This window comes from Sceloporus occidentalis, unplaced genomic scaffold, assembly GCF_023333645.1.
Source record: "Sceloporus occidentalis isolate IW3139 unplaced genomic scaffold, rSceOcc1.0.p SCAF_1, whole genome shotgun sequence".
Lineage (NCBI taxonomy): Eukaryota > Metazoa > Chordata > Lepidosauria > Squamata > Phrynosomatidae > Sceloporus > Sceloporus occidentalis.
Window position 1 is genome coordinate 213,023,801 of NW_028316981.1, and position 25,439 is coordinate 213,049,239.

The window sequence follows — 25,439 nt, forward strand, 5'->3', positions numbered from 1 at the left end:
ACTTTCTCTTTGTGATGAATGCATTGCACAGTCTTATTCTCTCCTTCTTCAGTCATCTCCTTTCTCAACAGGTCAGGTCGGTCACAAAGTCACCTTCAGGATCGCTAGCAGTAACTGTAGTGTCCTCTCCTCCCAGTCAAAAACCTACCATTAATACCATTGATGATGTTGATTGTCTCCTGTGGGCCATTGGTAGAGAGCCCAACTCAAAGGGACTAAATCTTGACCATCTGGTGAGTAGAAATGATTTTTATTTTATTTTACATTAATGCACTATCTATTTTGACTGGAATCCTATATGGGAGATATACAGTCCGTCCTCACCTTACGCGGGGGATCCGTTCCGAATTCCGCCTATGCTCGAGCCCCATTGGAAACAATGGGGCTTGTGCGCGGCGGCGCGGGCGGGGCGCAACGGGCGCACACGCCCATTCAATTGAATGGGACGCGCCGCCCCTTCCGCCCCGCGCGTGCGCTGCGGCTTGAGCGCGTATGCTCAAGGCCGCGTATGGCGCGCCCGCGTATGGCGCGGGCGCACTGTATATGTGTAAACACCATGTTGTGGTGCTATGCAGTGATTCCTGGCCAGATCTGGGAAGCAGCTGCTGTGATCAATGGGAGCCTGTTTCTCAAATATAAAAAGTTAATATGTTCAGGGATTCCTTTGTGGGCCTTACCACATGAAACCTTGTTTAGGACTGACCCACGGAGAAACAAAATATGGCAGAAATATGCGGATCTGTTAAGACCATCTCAAGGAACATATGTCATCAAACCATTAGATTAATTAAGATCAGAAGGCAAAGTGAATAATTGGTTTTTATACTGGCAATTAAACAAGAGGTTTAAGATTGATCTCAAAAAAAGCGGGATAGGTGGTACAAAATCAGAGCTTGATGATATTTTAAGGTCAAAAAAAAATTGCAACGATATCAGCTTTGTATAAATGTTTGTTAAAATTTTATACAGAGGATGAAATAGTGAAAGTAAATATGGTGTCTTGGGCTCAAAACATTGGTAAGACATTAGATTAAAAGCAATAGGAAAACTCATGGTCAAAAAAAGTAAATTATACTTTGTGCCAAGACATCAGAGAAAAACTTCTATAAAGTATGTTACCATTGGTATTTAACACCCGAGAAAATTTGTAAAATATACAGAAACATCAGCAATAGATGCTGGAAGTGTAAAAAGAAAAAAAAGGAACATTATACCACATGTGGTGGAGGTGTAGAAAAGCATCAAAATATTGGACAAAAATTTGCAGATTAATAAGATACTAAACATCAAACTTTACAATAAGCCGGATATATTTTTGTTAAATATGATTGATGAACCGCAATATGATTGTGTTCTGTTTTATATGATTTCATCAGCCAGAATTGTCTCTGGAAACAAGGTTATACTGGATCGCTTTGAGTTTGTGAATACCGAGGACGTGGACAAGCTCCTTGGCTGTGTAAAAAGGACGACCTGTCCTCTCAACCCTTGCCCATCCTGGCTGACCATTCAGGGAGGAGAAGTAATAAAATCTTCATTACTCTCTATAATTAATACTTCTAACCAGGAGGGTATATTTCCAACTGCCTTAAAACAGGCCATAGTGAAACCAGTTTTGAAGAAACCTTCCCTGGACCCCTTGCAGATGAGTAATTATAAACCGGTCTCTTTACTACCTTTTTTGGGCAAGGTGATTGAGAGGGCAGTTGCCTTTCAACTCCAAGCTGTCTTGGATGAAGCCGATTATCTGGACCCATTTCTAACCGGCTTCAGGGCAGGATACAGAATTGAGACTGCTATGGTCACCTTAGTCGATAATCTCCGTCTGAGTATCAACAGGGGAAGTGTGACCCTGTTGGTGCTCTTGGACATCTCAGCGGCCTTCGATACCATAGACCATGGTATCCTTCTGGAATGCCTGAGAGAGTTGGGTATAGGGGGCACTGCGCTCCAGTGGCTCTGTTCCTACCTCTCGGGAAGATTCCAGATGGTGAGGCTGGGAAACAGTTGCTCTCGGAAAAGAGAGCTGATATTTGGCGTCCCTCAGGGCGCCTTTCTGTCCCCCATGCTGTCATATTTACATGAAGACGCTGGGACAGATCATCCAGAGACATGGAGCACGATGCTATCAGTATGCTGATGACACCCAGATCTATCTCTCTATGTCTCCAACTGACACAGTGACTAAGGATGGCATCTCTCCTCTGGACACCTGTAATGGGCTGGATGAGGGAAAACAAACTCAAGTTGAATCCAGAGAAAATAGAGGTACTCATGATAGGTACCCCAAGTCCTGACAGGGAAATTTGCCATCCACTCCTGGACGGGGTCAACTTCCCCTAAAGGACAAAGTTCGCAGTTTGGGAGTACTCCTGGACTCATCCCTACAATTATCCCAGGTGGATGCGATGGCCAGGAGTGCTTGGTACCAGCTTCAGCTGATATGCCAACTGCGTCCCTGCCTGGACCAAAAGGACCTTGAAACAGTAGTACACGCACTGGTAACCTCTCACTTGGATTTCTGTAATGCGCTCTACATGGGGCTACCTTTGTACCAGGTTTGGAAGCTTCAGCTAGTTCAAAATGCTGCAGCCAGATTGGTCACTGGAATTTCAAGGTCGGACCACATAACTCCGGTATTAAGATCTCTTCACTGGCTGCCTATTAGCTTGAGGGCTCAATACAAAGTGTTGGTTATTACCTGTAAAGCCCTACATGGCTTGGGCCCGAGTTACTTGAGGGAGCGCCTCTCCCCACACAACCCGCCCCGCACTCTCAGGACATCAGGGAAATGCTTACTTGAGTACCCTAAGGTGAGACTGACATCATCTCACCAAAGAGCATTTACTTCTACAGCTCCAATGTTCTGGAACAAACGTCCGGAGGAAATTCGGCTTAGCTCCACCTTAGATGCCTTTAAAAAAGCCTAGAAGACACATCTTTTCTGGTCAGCATATCCTCCTGACTCTTTGTAGAACGTTATCCTGAGATGATTTCCATCAGGGAATGTTTAATTACGACTGATAGATGTTACAACTGTTTTTATATGTGATTTTAAGGAATTTTATAGTAATGTATAAGTAACTGTAATTTTTACTATGCACATACTGCAATGTTGTAATATGTATTTCTCGTTTGATTTGTAAACCACTTTGATCTGCTTGGAAAAGCTGTATATAAATAAAGCTTTATTATATTATTATTATATGCGAAGTGTTGGAAAAATAAGAGAGTCCCTTGCACTGAGGAATGGCTTCTAAAGCTATATGGGGTGTTGAGTTAGCTAAACTAACTAGAAAGTTGAGAGATGAGGAATCAGATAAATTCTTAGATGTTTGGAACAAAGTGTTTAAATATTTAGAAAATGAATGGGGCCACCTGACTACAAAACTGATAAAAGTTTGACTAATACAGGTTAAAATACTGATATGGTGGAGATCCAGTTAGAACAAAGGTAGTATACATCTCTATGTAATATGATAAGAAGACTCCCTCTGTGTATACAGTGTCTATATTGCAAATTAATGAATCGATTGTAAATTGAAGAAAGCTCTGTCAGTGCAATGGTGAGTCTTGCTAGAAATACACTTACGTTTTATGTTGCTTGATTTTTTAGACTGAATCTATTGTCATTTGTTTCTATTCACTATAAAATGACAAACCAATTTGTTATTACGTAATGAAAATGAGTTACTGAATTTACGGGATGCATTGTCGTATATGGATGTTTGTATGTTTATATGTGTTAACTTTGTTTTTTATGTCTGTGTATTCGTTTGTATGTTGATATTTTAAATCAATAAAATTTATTTTAAATAATAATAATAATAATAATAATAATAATAATAATAATAATAATATTATGGGGGCCTGTTCCTCAGTTGCTCCGGAAGCAGCTTACTGTTAGTCCCATCTCTTCCCGTGAGTGATCTCCAGTTTGATAGGCATCGAAATTCCCCCTTGTGCCATGTAAATGGGCATGGAAGGAACTGTCAGCCAGCTGCTTCCCTGTCAACAAGGAAACAGACCCCTGTTGATCACAGTGGCTGCTACTTGGTCTGTAGAGATTGGGGGGCTTTCCTGTTATTCTGCAATTCTGTCAACGAGATCATACACAAGTGACTGCCATAACTACCCTTTATGTCCTATACACGTTCCTCACTAAAGTTAGGTGGGGAGAAGAAGACCAGCTTTCCCTTGTCATTATTTCATACTATTTTTCTAAAAAGTTAGTCTTGATACCCAAGATTCTGTAGTCCTGTTTGTTTTACATACATTTATTCTGGATACCAGCTTTGACTTTAATTTTCCTTCTCCACATTAGGATATTAAAGTAGATGGAATGAATCACATTATTGTTGATGAGTTCCAAAATACCACCAGGAAGGGGATCTATGCTCTTGGAGATGTATGTGGGAGAGCACTTCTAACACCAGGTAATGTGTTGTTCTTGTTTTTTGGATAATGCTCTGTGGGAACCTGTATGTTTTTCACAAGAAATGTAGAATAGTGAGAAGTACTCTGAAAGGATGTGGGACTAGTGAGGCAACTGCCTGCATTCTTTTTCGCCTCACCAACCTTTCTGTATGCTTTATGGAATATAACTAAAAAGGGGTGACACCAAGGCCTGTTACAGACTGCCAAAATAAAGCTGCTTCAGGTCTCTTTGGAGGTATGCTATTTAAATGATGCATGGGTCCTAAGAGTCCGGAGGTCGCACCAAAGCCACACTCCATTCCTAAGCACCGGAGTGCAGCTTTTGGTGCAGCTTCCAGATTCCTAGGATGCATGCATCATTTAAATAGCATACCTCCAAAGAGACCCAAAGCAGCTTTATTTTGGCAGTCTGTAACAGGCCCAACAGACAAAAACCAAAGTCACACCAGATCACAAAATTGCGTGTTTGGATTTGGTGTAAGTTCTAACAGGATCTGAGCCAAGCAAGAAAGAAATCTTGGCCATTCAGAGGGACAGCTCAATGGACATTTTGACTCAATTTGTGAAGAGGTTAATTTCATGTGTGGGATCATTAAAAAAGGGATTGAAAATGAAACTGCCAGCACCTTGGTGCATTTATACAAATGCGTAGGATGACTGTGAAATATTTTGTACAGTTCAAAAAAAGACTAAGAAACGAAGCAGAAAAGGGTGTTTTTAAAGGAGCAGGAAAACTTCAGGGATTACAGAGAAAGCAGTGGCTGTTAGTCACCTCGAGTATCAACTACTACAAGGAGCAGGGATAGCATACTTCTTGAGTTCAGATCGCTGGAAAACAGCAACACACATTGCTATTGTCCTTTCCATAGACATCTGGGTGGTCACTGTGGAAAGGATTCTTATATACGCCGTTTGATCCTTTTGCTCCAGCTTCTTTGCTTGGTCCCTTGATGGCTTTTGTTACACTGTCCCTGTTCAGCTAGATTCTTCTTAAGATTGTCCCATTACCTAAGAAGTTTAAATACATCTGAGGCTTGGCATATAATGCTCATATCCTCTATCTAGAGCATTCTGAATTGCTTTGGGCAGATCAGTCTTCCCAATTTAATTCATATCTTATGGTGTAAACACTGTTCCAGATACATAGCTCTTCAACGTGGAAGTTTTGTAACTTGATTTTCTAGGAGGAATTGATTGATAGGAGTTTGCCAATTCTGTTTAGTGCAGGGATGGGAATCATGCACCCCTCCAAATGGTGCTGAACTTCAGTTCCCAGCAGGTTTAGCCATTATAGCCAGTGGTGAAGAATGCTGGGAATTGCAGTGTAAAAACATTGGGAAATCTGCTGGTTCCCATCTGCTTTTGTCTGATTCATGTAAGTACAGTTGTACACCACTCCTATACTACAGCCCTTTTCAATGAATGACGTGCATGCAAATGGATATGGACACAGCTTTATTCAGTAATATGCCGAGATTTCGTTCTTACAGTTGCAATAGCAGCAGGAAGGAAACTGGCACACAGGTTGTTTGAAGGTAAAGAAGATTCTAAACTTGACTACACGAACATCCCTACCGTGGTCTTCAGTCATCCACCCATTGGAACGGTTGGACTAACTGAAGGTGGGATTTTGGATCTCGTCTCTTTGCTCTTAAGTTTTAGTGAACAAAATATAAACCCTGCTATAAAAAAAATGACGAACAAATAAAAAGCCTTAGCATCTGTGGTATGAGGTTTCCCTTTTATACATTGTTCTAGGACAGATGGGGAACATGTGGCCCTCCAGAGGATTCTGGACTCCCATCCGCCATGGTCAGCATTGACAATGATCAAGGATGATGTGAGCATCATCTGGAAAACCATAGCTTCTGTATTCCAGTTCCAATAGAAAATATTTCAGATCCTTTGACCAGCACTTCAAAGACAAACTATACCCACAGTGATTGGCAGTGGTATATACTTAAGCCCACTAAATAACATTTGGGGATGAGAAGGAGGAAGTTAATTGCAATATTATATTTGTAGACATATTATATTTATAAAGTAATGGAAAAGTTAATAAAACTATTTAAACTAAATTAAACCTTGCAAACAAAAAAAGAAGAAAATATTCTAAAGTGGTTCAGCAAGGATGTATTCCTGGTAAAATCTCTATATTATGAACAAAATATTTAGTTATTTATTTTGGCTTAAATGCTGCCCTTCTCCCAAATACAGACTTTAGAATTGCATACTTCCTCTCCATCATTCTTAAATGCTTCCCTTCAGCACATATGAGGTCTCCTGAACTTCAGTATAAGAAACATTTAGCCCAGGGGTAGGCAACCTGCGGCCCATGGGCCGGATGCGGCCTGGCAAGGCCTTGGGACCGGCCCCTGCCCGGTCCTGCTGCCAATTGCTCCCGGAGCCTTTGGCCTCTCACGTGAGGGCGTGGGGCCTTTGGCCTATCAGGAGGAGGCGGGCAAGGGGGGATAAGCGGGGGGCAAGCGGTGGGCAAGGGGGACAATTGTCTATAGAAGCCTAAGAAACATGTATTTATATTAACATTTTTTTAAAAATCAGCACATTTTTTTGCATGTCCTCCATTGTTATTTTTTTAAAAGTGTCCTCCATATGAAAATTTTGTCCTACATTTGTCCCGGTTTATTTATTTAATTAATTTCTTTTTTTAAAAAAATTATTTAATTATTTATTTTTTGGTTTTGGCCCCCCAGTTGTCTGAGGGACAGCAACCCGGCCCCTGGCTCAAAAAGGTTGCCTACCCCTGATTTAGCCTTTATTATGTCATGAGTTTTACAGTCTGCGCATTTTAAAAATATATAGCAACTATCACTATGAGTGAATTGGGGCAGTGTTTATCCTTTCATCTTCAGATGGTTTGGACTGTGAATTGCAAACACTGAAATTGCAAACTGTAGAACATTTGCTTTTAGCTTAGCAGTTTTAATTCATTGCATGGATTCTCCCTGAACTAAGTAAACATACTTGGTATTCAGTCCTATAGCTCTAGGTTACAACAGTCTGCAAAAGAAGGCAGTTGTTGCTGTTTGAAGCAAAAAATGCTACGAATCTTCTTTTTGTAATCAAACACTTCATCTTTTTTAGAGGAAGCCAAATCTACGTATGGGGAAAAGAATGTGAAAACCTATACAACAAGCTTTGTTCCAATGTATCATGCTGTAACCAAAAGAAAAACAAAATGTGTGATGAAACTAGTATGTGCCACTGAGCAAGAGAAGGTAAGCAAAGCAGAAATGTGTAAGGTTTTTGTAATTGTCCAGCAATTTTGCTGTCAAGTGAGCTTTGACTTATGGTGACCCGATGAATGAAAGACCTACAAGACACCTGTCAGAAACAGGTCATGCAAACTCAAGGCTGTGACTTCCTTAATTTAGTTTAGCTACTTAGAATATGGTCTTCCTCTTTTCCTGCTTCCTCTTACTTTATCAAGTACGATTAACTTCTAAGGTAGGGGGTCACAACCCCTTCAGGAGTCGATCAACCCTTTCTTGAGGGTTGCCAAGTTGGGACTCACCCCTCCTCCTCCCCCTCCAAGCAGCCAGGCCTCCTCTGGCCTGAAGCCTCCTCCTCCTCTTTAATGCGGCCACGGCAGCCGCCACTGCACAGGACTGGAGCTGCTGCCTCCTCCTCCACATGGCCACTGCTGCCACCATTGCTACTATTGTGGCTGCGGCGTGGCGGCGGCAGGCCAGAGGAGGCCTGGCCGATGCTGGAGGAGGAGGAGGAGTTTCCAGCAGCCTTTGAGCGAGAGGTCCTTCTGGCCAGCAGCTTCCCTGGTTGGTTGGGAGGCCGGGTAGGGGTGGGACTTCCGGCTGCAAAGGCCGCTGGGGCTTGTAGGTGGCCCGAACTCCCACTCCTTCCTGGTCTCCCAACCAATGGGGGGGGGGGGGGGCGCCAGGTGGGACTTCCAGCCGCAAGGGGGAGGGGTCGTGGCCCAATAAAATTTGGGAACTGCTGTTCTAAGGAGTCATGTCATCTCATGATATGTCCAAAAATACAATGGCCTAGTTTGGACATTTTGGCTTCTAGGGAAACCTCAGGCTTGTTTTGCTTTGGGGACCATTTATTGGTCATTTTGGCATTCTACAGTATCCATAGAACTCTCCTCTAGCACCACATTTCAAATGAGTTGATACTCTTTGGATCAATTTTCTTCACTGTCCAGCTTCCACAACCATACATAGAAATTGGAAATATTATGGCATGGACAATCCTTACCATGCTATTCAATGATATATTGTTACACTTAAGGATCTTGTCTAGTACTTTCATAGCCTTTCTTACAAGTTCTAGTCTTCAGATTTCTTGACTGTAGTCTCCATTTTAACTTAGGATTCAGCAGAGGTATAGAAAATCTTTTGATTATTTCAGTGTCCATCAGCTACCTTAAAGCTGTGTAAATCATGTGTGGTCATTGTTTTTGTTCATGTTTAACTGTAACCTTGCTTTTGCTGTTTATTTCTTGATTTTCCTTTACTGTCATTACAAGGCTGTGCTATTTTCTGCTACTGGCATGATCTCATCTGCTTATCTTAAATTTTGGATGTTCCTTCCCCCAGTTTTCAGGCCTCCTTCCACAAAGTCTAATCTAGATTTCCATATATGTTCTGCATAATAATTGTGTAGTTTGCATATTATAGTGCACCCCAAAACAAATGGGAGTGCCACAATGAACATCACACTTTGTTTTAGAGCAAACTATAATTTCTCATGATTCTATGCAGTCAAAGAGACTGTTGAAATCTACAAAGCACAGGCTGATTATATTCAGAAAGTCTTAGGTGCATAACATTATCCATAGGATACGTGTTGTATGATACCTAGGGCCTCTTCCTTTTCTGAACCCAGCTTGGACAGGTGGCATTTCTTACATCATATATGGTAAAAGTCTTTTTAGTAGAATTTTGGGCATCACTTTACTTGCAAAGGAAATTAATGTGATAGTCCTGTGATTAATGCAATCCCGTGTCCCCTTTCTTGATCGTTGGCTTACACATTGTAAACCACTTAGAGTGTTAGTTCACTGATAAGTGGTACAGAAATGTACTTGATATTGCTACTTACTATTGGAACATATATCAGTTGTTTCCAGTCTGTGGGCCATTTTGTTTTTCATATTTGTTGGCAGATTTTAATTAGAATTTGAGTGGATTTTATCTAGCTTGAAGAGTTCTATTGGTATACCATCTGTTCCTCGTAATGTTTTTCTCCCATGTGCTCTGAGAGCCTTTTCCAGTTTTTATATTTGTGGGTTCATCTTCAAATGCTTCTTCCTTGAAATAATCTGTCATCTTTTATCTAGTTCTTTGCTGTATTATTGTTGTTGTCTTTTTAATTTTTGTCCCCAATTACAGATATTTCATTCCCCCTCCGAGTTTAAATTTCCCAGATCATATGGAAGAGGTCTCAGTTGTCTTCTTTTTCTTTGCATTATTAGAATTGTTCGTCTTGTCCTGATGCACAAGTCACTTAACAGTTGTCTTCCGGATTCTCACTACTTGTGTTACCTTTTTGTTTCTCTCTTGTTCTTAAAAAGATAAAGAAATGAAGGATGAGGGGGGAAAATGTACTGAACACTTTTCTCGGCATCATTTTTGTACAGAACTAAAACAAGGCAGACAACTTTTGTAAGAAACTGGACAAACTGTCTATGCATACAGCCCTTCCTCTTTTATATGGCTTCTGGAGTCCACCTCTGGGCCAGATATATTTGGGGTGAAGCATGGAGTTACTGCTCCTGCAATAAGCAGCCGTTTGCCATTACAACCAAGTGCACTCCCCAGCTAGTTTATGCAGAAGGAGTTTTACAAAATGGGAAGTGGAGGGAGGTGCAACCCATATTGGGTGTAGGGGGCAGAAAACTGGCCTGTAGGCCACAGAGGTTGCCCAGTCCTTTGGCCTATGTTTATCTAATGCAGAAAGGCAAGCGTTACTGGGCTATGTTGGTATATCTTTGTAAAAAAAATTCCTTGGGAAGTAGAAAGGATGAGTTCTATGTTTAACACGTGTATGGTTTTGTGTTTTAAGGTTGTTGGACTTCACATGCAAGGGTTGGGATGCGATGAAATGCTCCAGGGTTTTGCAGTGGCTGTCAAAATGGGAGCAACAAAGGCTGACTTTGATCGAACTGTGGCCATTCACCCAACTTCATCCGAAGAGCTGGTTACGCTTCGTTAAAAAGCTAAATATGGCTGAAGCTTACAGAAATATTTTCTAAATGAAAGACTAATCTTTACAGAATCATGTTTTCTTCTTTACATACACAGCTACCCCCCCCCCTTTTTTTTTTTTTTTTACTGCAGCTGAAATGTGATGGAATTACTTCCCCAAGCACCAGGAAATCTATGCTCAAATTGGTGTGGTCTGCCTACTTGGATGAAATAAAGTGTTTTAAATTAATAATTCTCACTAAAAGTGAGAGAGCAGAAATGGTCATTCTCTTCTCAAATACGGAGTGTTTCCAGACAAGGGTTTTGTTCTGCAGCTGTCCTGACTCAAACATGGAACTTTGGTGAAGAGATGAGGACTACATGTCAGCTAGGATTATTTTGCTGACATGTCTGTGTAATATTGAGGTTGAGCAGCATATGTACTTTTAATGTTACATAAGGAGATACACTGTTTTTCCTGCATATCATTACCTGAGACTATGCTGGGTTCTAGTCCAGGTGCACTTGACCACCTGGAAAAGAAAGAACACTCTGCTCTTTTTGCACTAGGTGTGCAAGAGGACCTGGGAGAACAAAGACACGCCTAAGTAAATTTCCCTAACTGCTCTTGTACATAGGGGAGAAAGTGCAGGCAAGGGAGATGCCTATGATAATAGTGTAAGTATTCTGGTGGGACTGCTGTCAGTGATTGCTCAATCTAGGATGTTGTCTGCCTTTTGTAACTGGTGTCCGACTATTTGTACATTTTGTTTATGGCCCATGAAAAGATGGAATAGGTCCACAATGTCTTTTGGCTATTTGTGTTGTTAGCCCTCTGTCTGGATGTATCTACAAACTCCCAAATCCATCCTTTGTATATCCATCCTTTGCATTAACCAAGGAAAGGGAGGAAAACAGCTGTGATGAAGTGCAAGTGTAAACAGTGCACAGTGCACAGGAACAACTATAACGGAAAAAGAAAACCCAGGCAACTACATACAGATCTGCAACTGGATCTCATTCCAGTTGTCATGGTTTTCGAAGAGAAGTATGATGCTAACTATGTAGAGCAACGCAATTCTACCTCTTTAGTCTTATGCCACTATTCTCATTCTAGATTCCAACACAAAATTTGTCTCTTTGCAACCAAAATAGTTAGAAATAGGCTTTTTCTTGCAGGAAGTTGAACTTCACAGCTAGCACCATATCATGTAAAATGGAACCTTGTTTCTTACCTGGGATATGTCCATTTCCAGCAGGTGAGGGTTGAACATCCTATAACTTTGGTAGCTCCTCCCACTCTCTCCAATAGTCAGGAAAAAGGAAAACCTTCCAGTGTTTCCTATGGGGCAGGAACAACCCCTAGAAGTTGTTAACTGCCCCCAAGTCCCCATCACCAAGATCCCTTGTCCTCAACGTCTCTGCTCAGATCCTACAGGCCCAGGCACATGTTCTCCGTGATTGAGTCTACCATATTATATGCAGTCTTCCTCTCCTTTTTGTGCCCTCTATCTTTTTTCTAGCAACACTGTCTTTTTTTTAATTATTCATTTTTCCTCATGTACAAAGTACAACAGTGTCAGTGTAAGCATCTTGACTTCCAAGATGGTGAAAGAACTGATGATCAATTCTTTACTTGGATCACCTGCACACCAATATAAAATATGACTATTGCCATGGTTAGTTAAGGGAAAGATTAGGTTAACATACTCTATGTAGACACTGGTGAGTCCTTACAAATGAATGGATGCACCTTGTGTTAACAGGAACTGTTTCCAGAATTATATTTGACTTCAGCTGAGGAAGAACTTACCAGCAACTTAACCCTTTAACTTCATGTCAACAGGTTATTTATCATCCTACTGGATGACTGAGGACTCTTCAGTCATTAAAAACCAATAAAGGACTTGGTAGGATTAGCCTTCTGTTACAGAAGAGCAGAGGAAGAATCAGTTCTTAGTGACTCCCTATATGAAGCCATATAGTGTATTAACTTGAGCATGTGTGCTAGCAGACAGCATGGTGTGGTAATCTTGAGTGGTCAATTGGGTCTGGGAAAACAGGCCCAAATCTGCACTTGACCCAGAAGAAAATGAACAACAACCCACCACTGGTAACCCCCAGGTAAGTTGCACACTCCCAGTCTCAGAGGAAGGCAATGGAAAAAGCCCCTCTGAATAAATCAGAAATGAAAGGACATATACAACAGCTCTCAAGAACATGGGAGTGCCGCTACATCTTATAATCCTGATGAGGAATCTGTACCTAGGACAAAAGCCTACTGTTAGAATATGGAGAAACAGAATGGTTTCCAATTGGCAAAGGGATCACACATGGCTGCATTCTATTTGTTCAACCTGTATGCAGAAAATATACCAAGAGCAGGCATGGACTCGAGAGGAGGAGTAAAAACAGGAGGTAGGAATATGAACAATCTAAAATATCCAGACAATACCATACTACAGAAAACATGACAGACAACAAACTGTTATTAAAGATGGTCAAAGATGAAAGTGCAAATGCTAAACATAAAGAAAACAAAAATAATGACCTCAGAAGATTCAATCTAGACAATGAAGAAACTGAAATAGAAGAATTCCTGTACTTAGGATCAAACGTTGATCAGAATGGAGGCTGCTGTCAAGAAATCAGAAAATCAGGAATGGGAAGGGCAGACATGAAAAAGCTAGATAAAATCCTAAAGTGTAAAGATATATAACTGGGCACAAAGGTTAGAATCACCCAAGCCATTGTATTCACTGTTGCAACGTATAGATGTGAGAGCTAGACAGAGAGGAACACGGATAGAAGGAAAATTCATTTGAGATGTGGTGCTGGAGAAGAGTGCTGAGGATACTGTAGATGGCCAAAAAAGACAAATAAATGGGTCCTAGAGCAGATCAAATCTTCATAGAAAGCCATGAAGCTTTTTAACTACTCTGGATTAGGCCTGTTGGAGGCTGGCTTGTTTCCTTCTTCCCTCACTACATCCCTAAAACCAGCCAGGGACAGAACCTCCAATGGGGCTGCTTTAGGGTGCACCCTCACTTCTCTGGAGGAGTCCAGATTTGACTGCCCTTCTCAGCAACACCAGAAAAAATCACTTGCTGGAAGAAGGGCATGGACATGAAGACTGCTGTAGCTCCCTCTCCCACCTCCTCTTCCAAAGAGGCAATGGAAGAATCAGCATTACCATATTTCTCCCCCAAGGAGTGTTATTCTAGCCAGCATGGAGATACAGCAAGACTCTTTTTGTCTCTTGTCCAGCAGCCTGGCTGAATCTATTAAACCGCTTGGAGTTAAAGGCCAAGGTGTCTACTTCTCTTTCTGCCAGGCCTTGCTTAGGACTTTTACTGCTCATGTGGCCAAGATGGTGGTCCTTGGGGCTGGAAGAGGATGTCTCTGCCATGGTGCGAGGTAACTGTGCTCCTGCGTACTTTATGCCATAGTGTTCCCGGGCCCTGAAAGAGTTCCCTCTGAATGTCAGAGGGCTGCACATTACTGGTTTGGGGAAAAGGGGGAGAAATGGACCAACTGTCTATCTGCCCTACATCCACCCCTGGAGATAACTGGCTTGATGGCATGATCACAGCTGTCTGGACAATGGTGGTGGCTTCCTGGGCTATCACTGTCCAGAGCAGAGGAGGTTCCTTGCCAGCCATGGGTTGGGGGAGTACTTACCCGTTTTCTTCAGTGTTACCTCCTTAACCCCTGGCCCATTTCAGGCTGAGTGGTAGCAGCACCTTCCCCATCATCTTCAGTGTCGCTTGGCTCTTTCGTTCCAGCATGGGCAGTAGTGGCACACGGACATCTGTTCCCATGGTCCCTTTCCTGTTATTAAGGGAATTTCTGACCTCCCACCACAGATGATGGAGGAGTGGGTTCAGAAGGGAGGAGAGTCACCATCGAGGCTGGAAATTCTCTCCTCCATTCGCTGTAGCCTTGCCATCCCACTGGTCTGCGCTCTTGAAAAAGATGGGAGGGAGGGGGTGGGGAAGGCACTGGAGGCTAAACACAAAATAGGGTTTGACTACAAGTTAAAGCTAAAAGTTTGAGGTTTTTGTTTTGTCTTGTTTTGTAAATATAGGAGACAGAAATAGAAGCCAAGAAAGGATGAAGAAAGGCTGAGGAGAGGAAAAGCATTACATGGAAGGACAGGAGCCAGGAGTGGCTGCAGTGACTAAATAGAGCAGAAGAAAGCACATCCTATCAAAGTGGTAGGCTGGAAAAAGATTGCCTGCTAGGGTTGCTCCTTCCACGCGGGCGACACTGGAAGGTTTTTCATTTTCCTACCTACTTGTCAAGCATAGGGGCGCTTGGAGATGTCTCAGATCCTGCCCAAAAAGTGGCTTGCAATTGTTTGCTGTTTTCCCTTTCTTTGGTTATGATACTGTCTATGCTTATATTTTACAACAGCTGGATTTGACTACAAATATGTTAGCAGTATCACAAACATGATACTGCAAGAATGACAGGCACGGTGATAAACCTGATGGGATTTGTAGTATTTGTACAAGGAAAAATAATTGTCTGGCTAAATAATAATCAGACGTGCAGGGGAGGATGCTAGTACTGATATTCACCAAGGCCAGTCTCATGGGAAGCCTGAAAGAGAAGTGTGTGATAGGGACATAATGTACAAGAGAGTGAATGCAGGAATGTTTTGGTTTATGAGCAAAGAAAAGAAAAGTCTGTGAACTACAGGGCAGGTGTATTGCATACTGTATGCTTGCAGATGGGGCATATGGTAGTTCTGTCTACAGAAGTCATTGGTTAATGAAATAAAGTTTTGCTGTTAAAATATAGAAGACTGATTTACTGAACTAAAGAGAATGGCCAGATCCTGACACTACTGGAGTGAGTGGGAGAGCTACCCACATTATGGGACGTTCTACCCATATATATTGGAAAATTAGTTCTCATTCAGTTATAATCTCCATTAATGTAATCTGTTCTCAAGGTTACAAGGATGGAAAATGGAAAGACACATGTACTTTAGTGTGAAGTTTCTCCTTCAGGTATCTAAAAATAACTTGTATACCAAACATGACTTGCTTAAAAAAATCTTGCACATAGTTGAGTCTGTATTAAGACTGGGAAGAAGAAACTAGTCCCTAAAAAAGCAAGTTACTACCTTTATAATATCATGAAACTAAGTAAAATCAGGTCAGTTGCTAAGTGTTTAAATCCAAGTGTTTAATAAATATTTAATGGAAGCAAACTGAGACAGTATTCTGACAATTTCTCACCTCCTGAATTAAGTTGTGTGTGAGAGAGACAAACTTTGCCTGTTTATAATACCCATCTGTTTGGAATAATGATCTGCAAGTTTATTTGTTTAATTACATCAAATAAGATGCAAGCACTTTCATGACAAATATACAGAAAAAAAGGATCAACACAGAACAGTAATCTAGTTTAAATGGAGGGAAAGCTTATGACAACATACTCCCAAGAAGATTTTTTCTCTCTCCAGTTAAGTTACTTATGTCCATAAAATAGAGGGCAATAGGCTTAAGAGGGAAGTTAGTTTGTGCATTTTTCTTAAACTTCAAAACGTTAATACATGCCAGTTAAACACTACAACTAAAATTTACAAGTAAGCATGAAAGGGAGACGAGTTAGTTACCTTTCCTCTTTGAACAGTCCAGAAGAAAACGATTACTACAGTTAAAGAGCAGGCAAACTGGCTGTTGGACTGGTAGATAAAGGATTGATTAGTGTATTGAAGTCAATTTTAAGTTGTGCTCAAAGCTGCTCATCCTCATTATGGCACAGTTTGGTCCATGAAGAGGCTTTGCTGAGACAGACCCCAACTTATCACATAAATTGTTGCTTTTCAAAAAAATGACAGGTGTACTACTACTGCTCAAGGCCAAACCAAGGAGAACATATTTATAGGAAGTAATCTGGGGTGCGCCGAGTAACATGAGGTTCTCCACGGCGAGGTGCTGGATCAAACTGAAGGCTGTTGAAAGAGGGAAAAGAATTAGATGTTTGCTTTCAAGTGATGCATTTTACTAGTTACAATCCCCCTCGCCCATGTGTCAATCCAGCCCAAGTTGAGAATTTTAACAGAATAAATGCTTCTTTGTATTTTTCCTAGTTTTATAGGTCTGAACCGGAAGGACTACACTGAAAGGCTTTGCTTAGCAACACTACATGAACAAAAGAAAACAATATACTGTACTATCTATAACAAAGTAAATTAAGTTTTAGAAAATTCAGTTTTCTCTGAAGATGTCAGCCACAGATGCTGGCGAAACGTCAGAAAAAAAACTCTTGTAGAACATGGTCACATAGCCCGAAAAACCCACAAAAAACTATAAATTTAGTTTGTTTCTCAATTGTTATATTTGAGCAGCAACCCAAGTATGAAAGAGTGTTCGAGTGAAATAAAAGACTAATTTAAGTGTCTTTGGGGTTTAAGGCAGTGATGGCAAACCTTTTAGGGGCTGAATGCCCAAACTAAAAGGTCTTCTGGCACCGGGGTGGGGCTTCCACCCTCAAGGGGCAAGACTTCTTCCTCTGTCCTCCTGGGCCTTCAGCTGCCTCTCCAAAGACAGTTGAAGGCCTGGAGGTGGACCGGGGGGGGGGGGGAGTGTGTGTCTCTATCTCTTCCTTTACCCTGTGCTGCTCTGGAGAGGCAGCTGAAGGCTAGGGATGTCCGGGAAGGAGGAGGAACAGGCAGGCACCTCTTCCTCCCCAGCCTCTGTGTGCAAGGGGAAATGGCTGTGTGTGCCTTCTCTCACATGTGTGCTATAGGTTCGCCATCACAGGTTTAACGTATTAATTTTAGTTTAGCTTACTGGGTAACTTCCAGTGTCATGATGATGACAGGAGGGTGTTTGTACATAGATACTTACACACACACACACCGGCCACTGTCTACCTCACACAGGATGGTTCACTGACCCCCTGGGAGCTGGTGGGGGTCATCTTCCACAAATTCCCTTTTGTCACCACAATTTCAGATGCCGTCCATTATTTGTTTATACTTCTCTCCCACCTTCTCAATTTGTACTAAATCAGCACTGAACAGTATTTCTCACTTAAGTGATCCATGGAATTCCCATATTAAGTAGGCTCTTAAGTTTAAATTCAACAAATAAGTTTCAAAACGACTCATTTTTGCTTTCTCTTGCTCTAAACCAGGGGTGGGCAAAATGCCCCCACAAATAAGTCTCTGTAGTTCTACCCCTGCAAAGTGGAGACCTTTGATGCTTTAAACAGTGAATAATGCTTACCAGCACAATCCTCATCTGCTGTGGTGAGCAAATATTGTGCAAATTCTCCCACTCCCCACTTCCATCCCTCCCACTCCAGTCCTGTCTTAGAATCTTATTTCTTGCCTGTAAACTCTTCTGCATCCCTCCCTCCAGTCCTGTTCTCACTCAAAGGTATTCACTCTATAATGGCCAGATTTTTTAAAAAATTAAAAGGTGCACATCTGATTAGTTCTAGATGTCTGAATGTAACCCTGACCCCACCACAGTTGCCCATCCCTGCTTTAAACCATCAGGTACTCCCTAGTGTTCACAGTGCAAAGTCCTGTGCTTTCTGTCCACACACTTAGAACAAGGTAGAAAAATTACTCTCTTCTTGACCCCAGCCTGAACTGTCAAAACAAGCTAATTATTTCTTACAAGGAATATTTTAAAGTGTCATCTAGTTCCATGATAGCAGCCTGGTTCCCACAGCGGTAACAGTAATTAGGTGCACTGAAAATGGTGACCACATTCCGATCATGACACCAGTTGTAGCCCTGCAACAGAGGGAAAATGTTTTTAGTAGAGTTTAAAAAAGAAAAAAGATGTGAGTGGTTTAAAAGGCAGTTCATCAGCGAACGCCTCACTTCATCCATCCGTTTCAAATATCTTGACTAGTATCAAACAACATGTTTCAGAGTAACAGCAAACGTGTTTTAAGCTAGCCCAAATAATGTATGAAATCTTAATATTCAAACTCTTATGAAGGGCACAATGTGACAAACACCTTCAGATACTAACATTTCAAGTGTTTATTACTTTCTAAAAAGAATTGTGATTTGTTTCTAAAGCTTTCTAACGAATGCCATCAGCCTTTACTATGTGGTTGTATGATCAATTGCAAACCACAGGCAATGTCCTTCAATTGACAAAGGAAAAATGCTGTGTTGATGAACATGAAACTTTCCCTTAGGTCCCTTAAAGACGTGTACATTAAAATTCGCATAAACTAGTAACCGTCACAACTGCATGTTTATTACAGGAGTGGTAGCTAGAGCTTGGAGTCTGGTGCAGAAAGTATGCTTAGAAAAATTCTGAACCTAGCAAGTAGTACTAGAACTACAGTTTATATACAAAAATCCTTCCTAGTAATTACAACCTCTTTCCTTTCAGTAGTGTAATTGGATCAGGTCATTCTACTGCAAATCATACTACTACTGTCAAAAAACTTGGAGCCAGAAGTCCTTGCCAATCTACTAGAAATTATTATTATTGTTGTTGTTGTCGTCGTCATCATCCAAAGACCTACTTGTAGAATCAGAAGCATATTTTGCTCACCTCTTTATTAACCAGATTAGCCGTTGGAGAGACTAGCAAAGACAAATGACAAATCCAAATTAACTTAATTTGAAAAGTAACTTAATTACTCTTCATGAATACTAAATTCCTACTTGCACAGCGGCTGAGCTGAGATTGTATATAATCATTTTCTTTCTAGGAGAAAAGCAACTTCTCAAGGTTTAAACCTCAGGTAACAGGGGGATCATAATAACCATACCTCCATTACAAGCTGATGAGCACGAGATACCAATGTAAGCCCATTGGCATGATTAAATGTTTCGGAAATATCTTGACCAAACGTGTAGCCTGCACCACGTGGAGAAATTCCCCAGCCACCACGATCATCTGGATCAGACCACAAGAGATCACACATTGGGCCCTGTTAAAAAACAACAATAAAATTTCCTTGAATCACATTTTAACTGTCATGAATCCCATTTTGGGAGAGAAGCAGAGTGTAAACTCAATCCATCAAGTATGTATGTATGTACAGTCGGCCCTTCTTATACACAGATTTTTTATACATGGATTCAGGCATCCATGGTTTGAAAAATGTTCAAAAAAAGTATAAATTTCAAATATCAAACCTTGATTTTCCATTTTTTATAAGGGACACCATTTTGCTATGTCATTATATTTAATGGGGCTTGAGCATCCACGGATTTTATTATCCACGGGGGATCTTGGAACCAAACCCCAGCGTATAACAAGGGTCCACTGTATGTACAGATTAAGAATAACAGATAACTGAAACAAAATGTAACTTATCAAGTATTAGCTCTTGCATATCTTTAAATCAATTGTATTTTGAGTATAACAGAAAAACTTTTATAGTAGTAAAGCAGGAAAAAATGTGTACAGTTTTGAAATAAAATCAGGAGGCTGTCTCCATCCTTGTTTGGCCACCATAGGACACCAGCAGTAAAATGAATTCTCCTCCCTGCATGTGACCCATGTCTTCACTGGGGGACTTGAGGACCGTGTGGAATATAGTGGGGTTTAGGTTGAAGGATGCTGTATAGAGAAATAAGTCTGTTTCTGCTGCATTGGATATTTCTCAGAATGTTAAACAGCTAGACAGTATCAACAGAGAAAATGTATTAGAAGCATTAAAAGTCAGGAAATATCAACAGAAATTTGACAAGAAAAAGAAGAAACAAAACACTTCCAGGTTTCAAGAACAAGAGGAAAAGGTAGTATCACCAGCAACAGTCAGACACAGATGAAACAAGCTAGACGGGGGGGAGGAACTGAACTCAGTTTTAAGAACAGCAAATTGGAAGTAAGAAATCAAAAAAATGTCTTCAGAATGCAGTAGATGATACTCAACATCAAAAAGCGTAAGAGAGCACCATTTTATTTATATATTAGCAGACAAAAAGAAGTTGAAAAGAAAATAAATACTGCTGCTTGGAGATAAAAATGATAAAGGGGTACTAAAGTTGAACTGAAATGAAAGTAAAAACTAGATTGAAATCATCAGCCAAAAGTCAAGATACTGAGAAAAACTAGTTCATTCCTGAAAGGAAACTGGAGAATTAAATGAAGAAATAGAATTCAAGAGAACAGCTGAGAGATGCCACAATCCTGCAAGATCAGCTCTTGCATGCAAAGCAACTGGATATAATTTTAGATGTGTGCACACAAATGCAATGTTTTATTTAAAGGCCCCACACCCTTCCATTAAAAGCAATGTACAATCTCAAGAAGTGACTGATCTAGCAAATTACGACATCAGTTTTATAAAGCCCATACACTATCAGAGTTCATTATAGGGCTTCATGCACATGTTAGTGATATGCTTTGTACTGTTACAAGTACAAACACTGAGCTAGCAGGACTTCCAAGCCTCCACCTGGTTCTCCCTACAATTTCCTGAACCACAACCTTGGGAGAATCTTTTCAGGAAGGAGGGACTGAAAAAGGAGGAAGGGGGAGCCCAGCTTCCACCAGCACTGTTTCATGACCTTTACTGGTATTTAATCCAATTAAAATATGCCATAAACGGATTAGGGCAAAAATATTAAATTAGGGGAGGCACCCCTAACTTGTGGCCTAACACACCTTGCAAGTAGTACCAACCCGACCACAAAGAATCTTGCAATGCCTCTCTACAGCCCCACACCCTGGGGATTTGTCATGCAGCTGTGCTCCCAAACAGGAAGAGATTCCCCATTATTCTGATCTGGTCAAGAGGTGAGGTAACAACAGCTAATCGTCATGTCTTTCCCCAGTTGCGAATGCCTGCTTTTATTTCTGAGATTGGCAGGAACCATGTGTGGTTTTACCACTGTTAGAACCCAAGTAAAGCTTCGGAGACGGACCTTCAAACAGTGCTCACAGCTTTCCTGGCGCAAGGATGGAGAGAATTAAGCAGAGCCATATCCCTGGGTTCAGTGCCAACTGGATGCTATAGCTGATTCTCTAACCAGCATACATGCAATATCAAGGGTGTGTAACACCCATGAGGTTGGGACAGACCCCTGACAACATCCTGTTCATACGCTTTTTGAGAGGCAGGGAGCTAATGTGGGACTCAAAACCAGTTCCCTGATCTTTCCTGAACTAGTGCCCAATGATTAATATTCTAGCTTATGCTTAGCACAGTTTCAAAGCAAGGTGAGAGGAACAATATTAACATTCTAAAGCTGAGGCTGAGCGTTCTCTACAGCCTGGAAGGCTGCACAAGCCATTTGTGGCTCTAGGAGCTGCAGCCAGGATATTTTATCTATCACTTTGCTGATCATAACTGACTCTAGGAATACCTCAAATAGTCATATTTATTGTTTAATGCCACGTGATGGTGATCAAATTTTAAAAGGGAGGTATTGGGTGCTTTGGATGATCCATGAGGGTGTTCAGGATTGCACACAATCCGTCTTAATATACCGTATATACTCACGTATAAGTCAACCTCATGTATAAGTCGAGGGCAGTTTTTGAGGCCAAAATCATGGATTTTGATATGACCCGTGGATAAGTCAAGGGCATGTTACAAAAGATCTAAAGGGGGAAACAAAGCACCACTTCCCACTCTACATCTCCCTCTCTGAACCTCTCTCAAGGGTCACAGTATCAGCATGGGGAAACAAGTCTGGGTGCACACACACACACACACACACACACACACAGAGCGCTCTTTGCATCAGCATTTCCAGGCTCATGGCTTGCAAAAAAAAAAGGGGGGCACCAGCCTTGCTTTCTCCCTGCTTTTAACCCCAGCATTTCCAGACCTTGGCTAGCAAAATAAAAAAGGAGGACATCAACCAGCCTTGCTTTCTCCCTGCTTTTAAGTCCAGCATTTCCAGACCCATGACTTGCAAAAAACGGGGTCCAAGCCTGGGTATGCTCCCTCTCTCTGCATCCCTCTCCCTTCCCTCAGTAGCTCCTTTTAGCTGCAGCTGCGAGGGAAGGCTGAAGGATCTCAATCTCTCTCTCTCTCTCTCTCTCTCTCTCTCTCTCTCTCTCTCTCTCTCACACACACACACACACACGGAGAGAGGAGAGGCAAAAATGGCGCCGATCGCCAGGACAACACAGGCCTAAATAGGCCTCTTGGCCAATGAATGGCCGAGAAGCCGGGCGGGCCTGCTCCCCTCCCGGCCGCGTTCCCGTGATCAGCAAATCAGGGCCACTTCCCCAGAGCAAGGGAGGCTGGGAGTTGGAGTTCCCCAGCCTGGAAGTGGCCCAGTGGCGCGGCACTCTGCCCCAGCTCCCAGAGGAGTCTGGGAGATGTAGTCCACACCACGTCGACATGGAGCGCCGCGCCTTTTGCTGGAGCCGGGCGCTCAGCGCCAGGAGGGGACCAGCATGGGCCCAGGGCTGCCAGGCAAGCTGCCCTCCGCCATCAGCCCCCCCCCCACAGAACCTGGCCCTTCCGCCGCAGCAACAGGACCAACCCGGTAAGTCGGGTGGTCCCATCTCTCTCTCTTTCACACACACACACTCTCTCTCTCGCAGAGAGAGGAGAGGCTGCCGGCGCCAGGACTCAAACAGGGAGCTGTTTACTTGGCCACAGAGAAAGGTGGGCACTTTTTTTTATTAACTTCATCAGCAGTAGTAACCTATTGACTCTTCCATAAGTCGATCCTTGATTTTGGAGTACATTTTGGGGCATAAATTTCTCGACTTATAGTCGAGTATATACGGTAAACACAATCCATGGACCACACTATTCTCACCCCTGTTCTAAATAATTAACACAATCATTATCAATACACCAACATCCAAGATATTATTCAAAATGAGCAAAAAATTAACTTCTGCAAAGGCAAAGCTGATGCCAAATCTCAATGCAATCTACTGTGCAGGATGGAGGTTATTACAGTTCTCTTACTTCTAAAGTTACTAAACCCTGACTTCCCAAAAACCTTCCCAGCCCTTTGGTTGCATCTACACTATAGAAATAATGCAGTTTGACACCATATTAAGTGCCTGTGATGGGATTTGTAGTTTCACAAAGTTGTTAGCCTTCTCTGCCAAAGAGTGCTGGTGCCTCACAAAACTACAAATTCCAGGATTCTGCACAATGGAGCCATGGAAATTAAAATGGTGTCAAACTGCATTATTTCTAGAGTGTAGCTGTACCCTTTGTTGCTGAAAAAAATATTTGTACTAGAAACTTTCTAAACCAGGTAAATAGCCTTGGTCCTTTCTGGCTTACAACGCCCATCAGCATTAGATGCCATAGCCAATGGTTAGAGCTGTGAGAGTTACTCCAAAAATATGTGAAGGACTACAAGTTGCCCATCCATTCTGCAGTTAATAAATACTAAATTGTTCTGAATTATCCAGCTGTGTTTTTGTTAACCAAGCAGCTAGGCAACTGAATAAGCCAAATATTTCAACTGTGAGGTGTGGATAATAATCTGTTCTAAGAACCTCTCTGTTAAAAAGTATTAGAGGTGCATGATAATACGACTGACAACTATTTAGATAATTAATTCTGGGTGTAGTATTAAATAAACATGATGAAAAAAGATCAGTTTCAGAACATGGTACTGTACTCTCCTACTATTATCAGAGTCAAAGTAGACATTTTCATCACTCTGTTTTTCCCCCCTAGGACAATCGGTATTTAAAATTCAGTTAATTTAACTTATATGTTTCTCTTTGACACACACTAACTCCTCCTCTTCCACAACAATATTGTACACACCTACTGAGAAGAAAGACCCATCAAGTTCTACAGGACTTCTTCCCAGTTAAGAGTAAACAAGGGTTGAAGCACTAGCCACTCCCAGTTTTTCTAAGTACTTGCATTCAAGCAAGGGGAAAAGCTGAAAGTCCAACATTTCAATAAGGTTATAATACATTTTTATTGTTCTTACTTCATGTGGGACCTCCTGCAGACGATCAAGAGCTCTGATATGATCCAGTGTATCTATAGATGGAGAAAGACCACCATGGAGACAGAATATCTGAAGAAGAGAGAAACAGGATTAAATTATATGCGTTACCAAAGAATAATTTTGTTTGTTGATATCTAGCGTAAACTGTTATTCTATTCTACCATCTTGTATTTTGACAATGAGTCTGTGTGTACCTACCTCCCCTTGGATTAAAACTAAGAAAGAAGCGTTAATTACTCTAAAAATTAAAACCATCTAAATCTGAGGTCTCCTGAAACACATTTTTTTCAATGAAGTAGCTGGAAGCCAAGCACAGCTTTGGAGATGGTCCTGCAAACAGTGACAGATCCCCAACAACATCTCATTCGTACAGGTTTTGAGATGTGGGGAGCTAATGTGGGACTCAAAACCAGTTCCCTGATCTTTCCTGAACTAGTGCCCAGTAGTTAATATGCTAGCCTATGCTCAGCACAGTTTCAAAGCAAGGTGAGAGGAACACTATTAACATTCTAAAGCAGAGGCTGAGCATTCATGGTTTTGTGTCAGGAATAGAAGCTGCAGTGAACCTTCCAACTTTCACATTCTCCTGATAGAAACCCTAGAGACTTCCTGATGTGTTTAATTCTGTTTAGGGCTGAATCTACATGAGGGCTGTATGCCAGCTCCACTGCATAGTATCCATGCCCCAGTTTAATCCCTTTACTGCCACACACATCTATTTTAATCTCAACTGAAATCAATTTGGAAAGTCTCATGGAACTCCCCTAACGGTGCAAGGGAGTGTTTTTGGACTGTGCGCACATGTTTGCCATATCAGTTTATATGTGGCCCATGACCACAGTAGATGTGAGGTGTTTTTTTTTCTGCCACACATGTGCATATTCACATATTCACTTAATCAAATAGCCTCTCTCTGATTTCCCTTTCACCTG

The 25,439-nt window shown here is 41.6% G+C and overlaps 2 protein-coding genes and 1 long non-coding RNA gene across 7 annotated transcripts in view; 2 read left to right on the forward strand and 1 right to left on the reverse strand.

The window, feature by feature from the left end:
- GSR (glutathione-disulfide reductase) overlaps positions 1-12,294 on the forward strand; it is a 35,313-nt gene extending 23,019 nt beyond the window's left edge. For 3 of the 4 annotated variants that reach the window (XM_089488806.1, XM_089488805.1, XM_089488807.1), the window contains exons 9-13: positions 72-233; positions 4,325-4,436; positions 5,928-6,059; positions 7,543-7,676; positions 10,486-12,294. In XM_089488806.1, coding sequence (XP_089344932.1) covers positions 72-233; positions 4,325-4,436; positions 5,928-6,059; positions 7,543-7,676; positions 10,486-10,635 — 690 coding nt within the window. In that variant the 3' untranslated portion in view covers positions 10,636-12,294. The remainder of the gene's footprint in view (positions 1-71; positions 234-4,324; positions 4,437-5,927; positions 6,060-7,542; positions 7,677-10,485) is intronic. The other variant, XM_089488804.1, reaches the window with a different exon arrangement.
- The window catches only part of LOC149323344 (serine/threonine-protein phosphatase 2A catalytic subunit beta isoform), a 29,459-nt gene continuing 12,188 nt past the window's right edge, over positions 8,169-25,439 (reverse strand). The window contains exons 4-8 of one of the 2 annotated variants that reach the window (XR_016273145.1): positions 24,487-24,576; positions 19,374-19,535; positions 18,254-18,372; positions 16,237-16,575; positions 8,169-9,985 (exon numbers count right to left, since the gene is read on the reverse strand). Coding sequence is in view for 1 of the 2 variants with exons in the window: in XM_089488808.1 (XP_089344934.1) it covers positions 16,503-16,575; positions 18,254-18,372; positions 19,374-19,535; positions 24,487-24,576 (444 nt within the window). In the remaining variant the exon portion in view is untranslated. Of the gene's footprint in view, positions 9,986-15,915; positions 16,576-18,253; positions 18,373-19,373; positions 19,536-24,486; positions 24,577-25,439 lie in introns of those variants that run through there. The other variant, XM_089488808.1, reaches the window with a different exon arrangement.
- LOC149323345 (uncharacterized) lies at positions 12,524-16,771 on the forward strand. Its single transcript, XR_016273156.1, has 3 exons — positions 12,524-14,024; positions 14,695-14,824; positions 16,714-16,771. It is a non-coding gene; the product is annotated as an uncharacterized LOC149323345 (long non-coding RNA).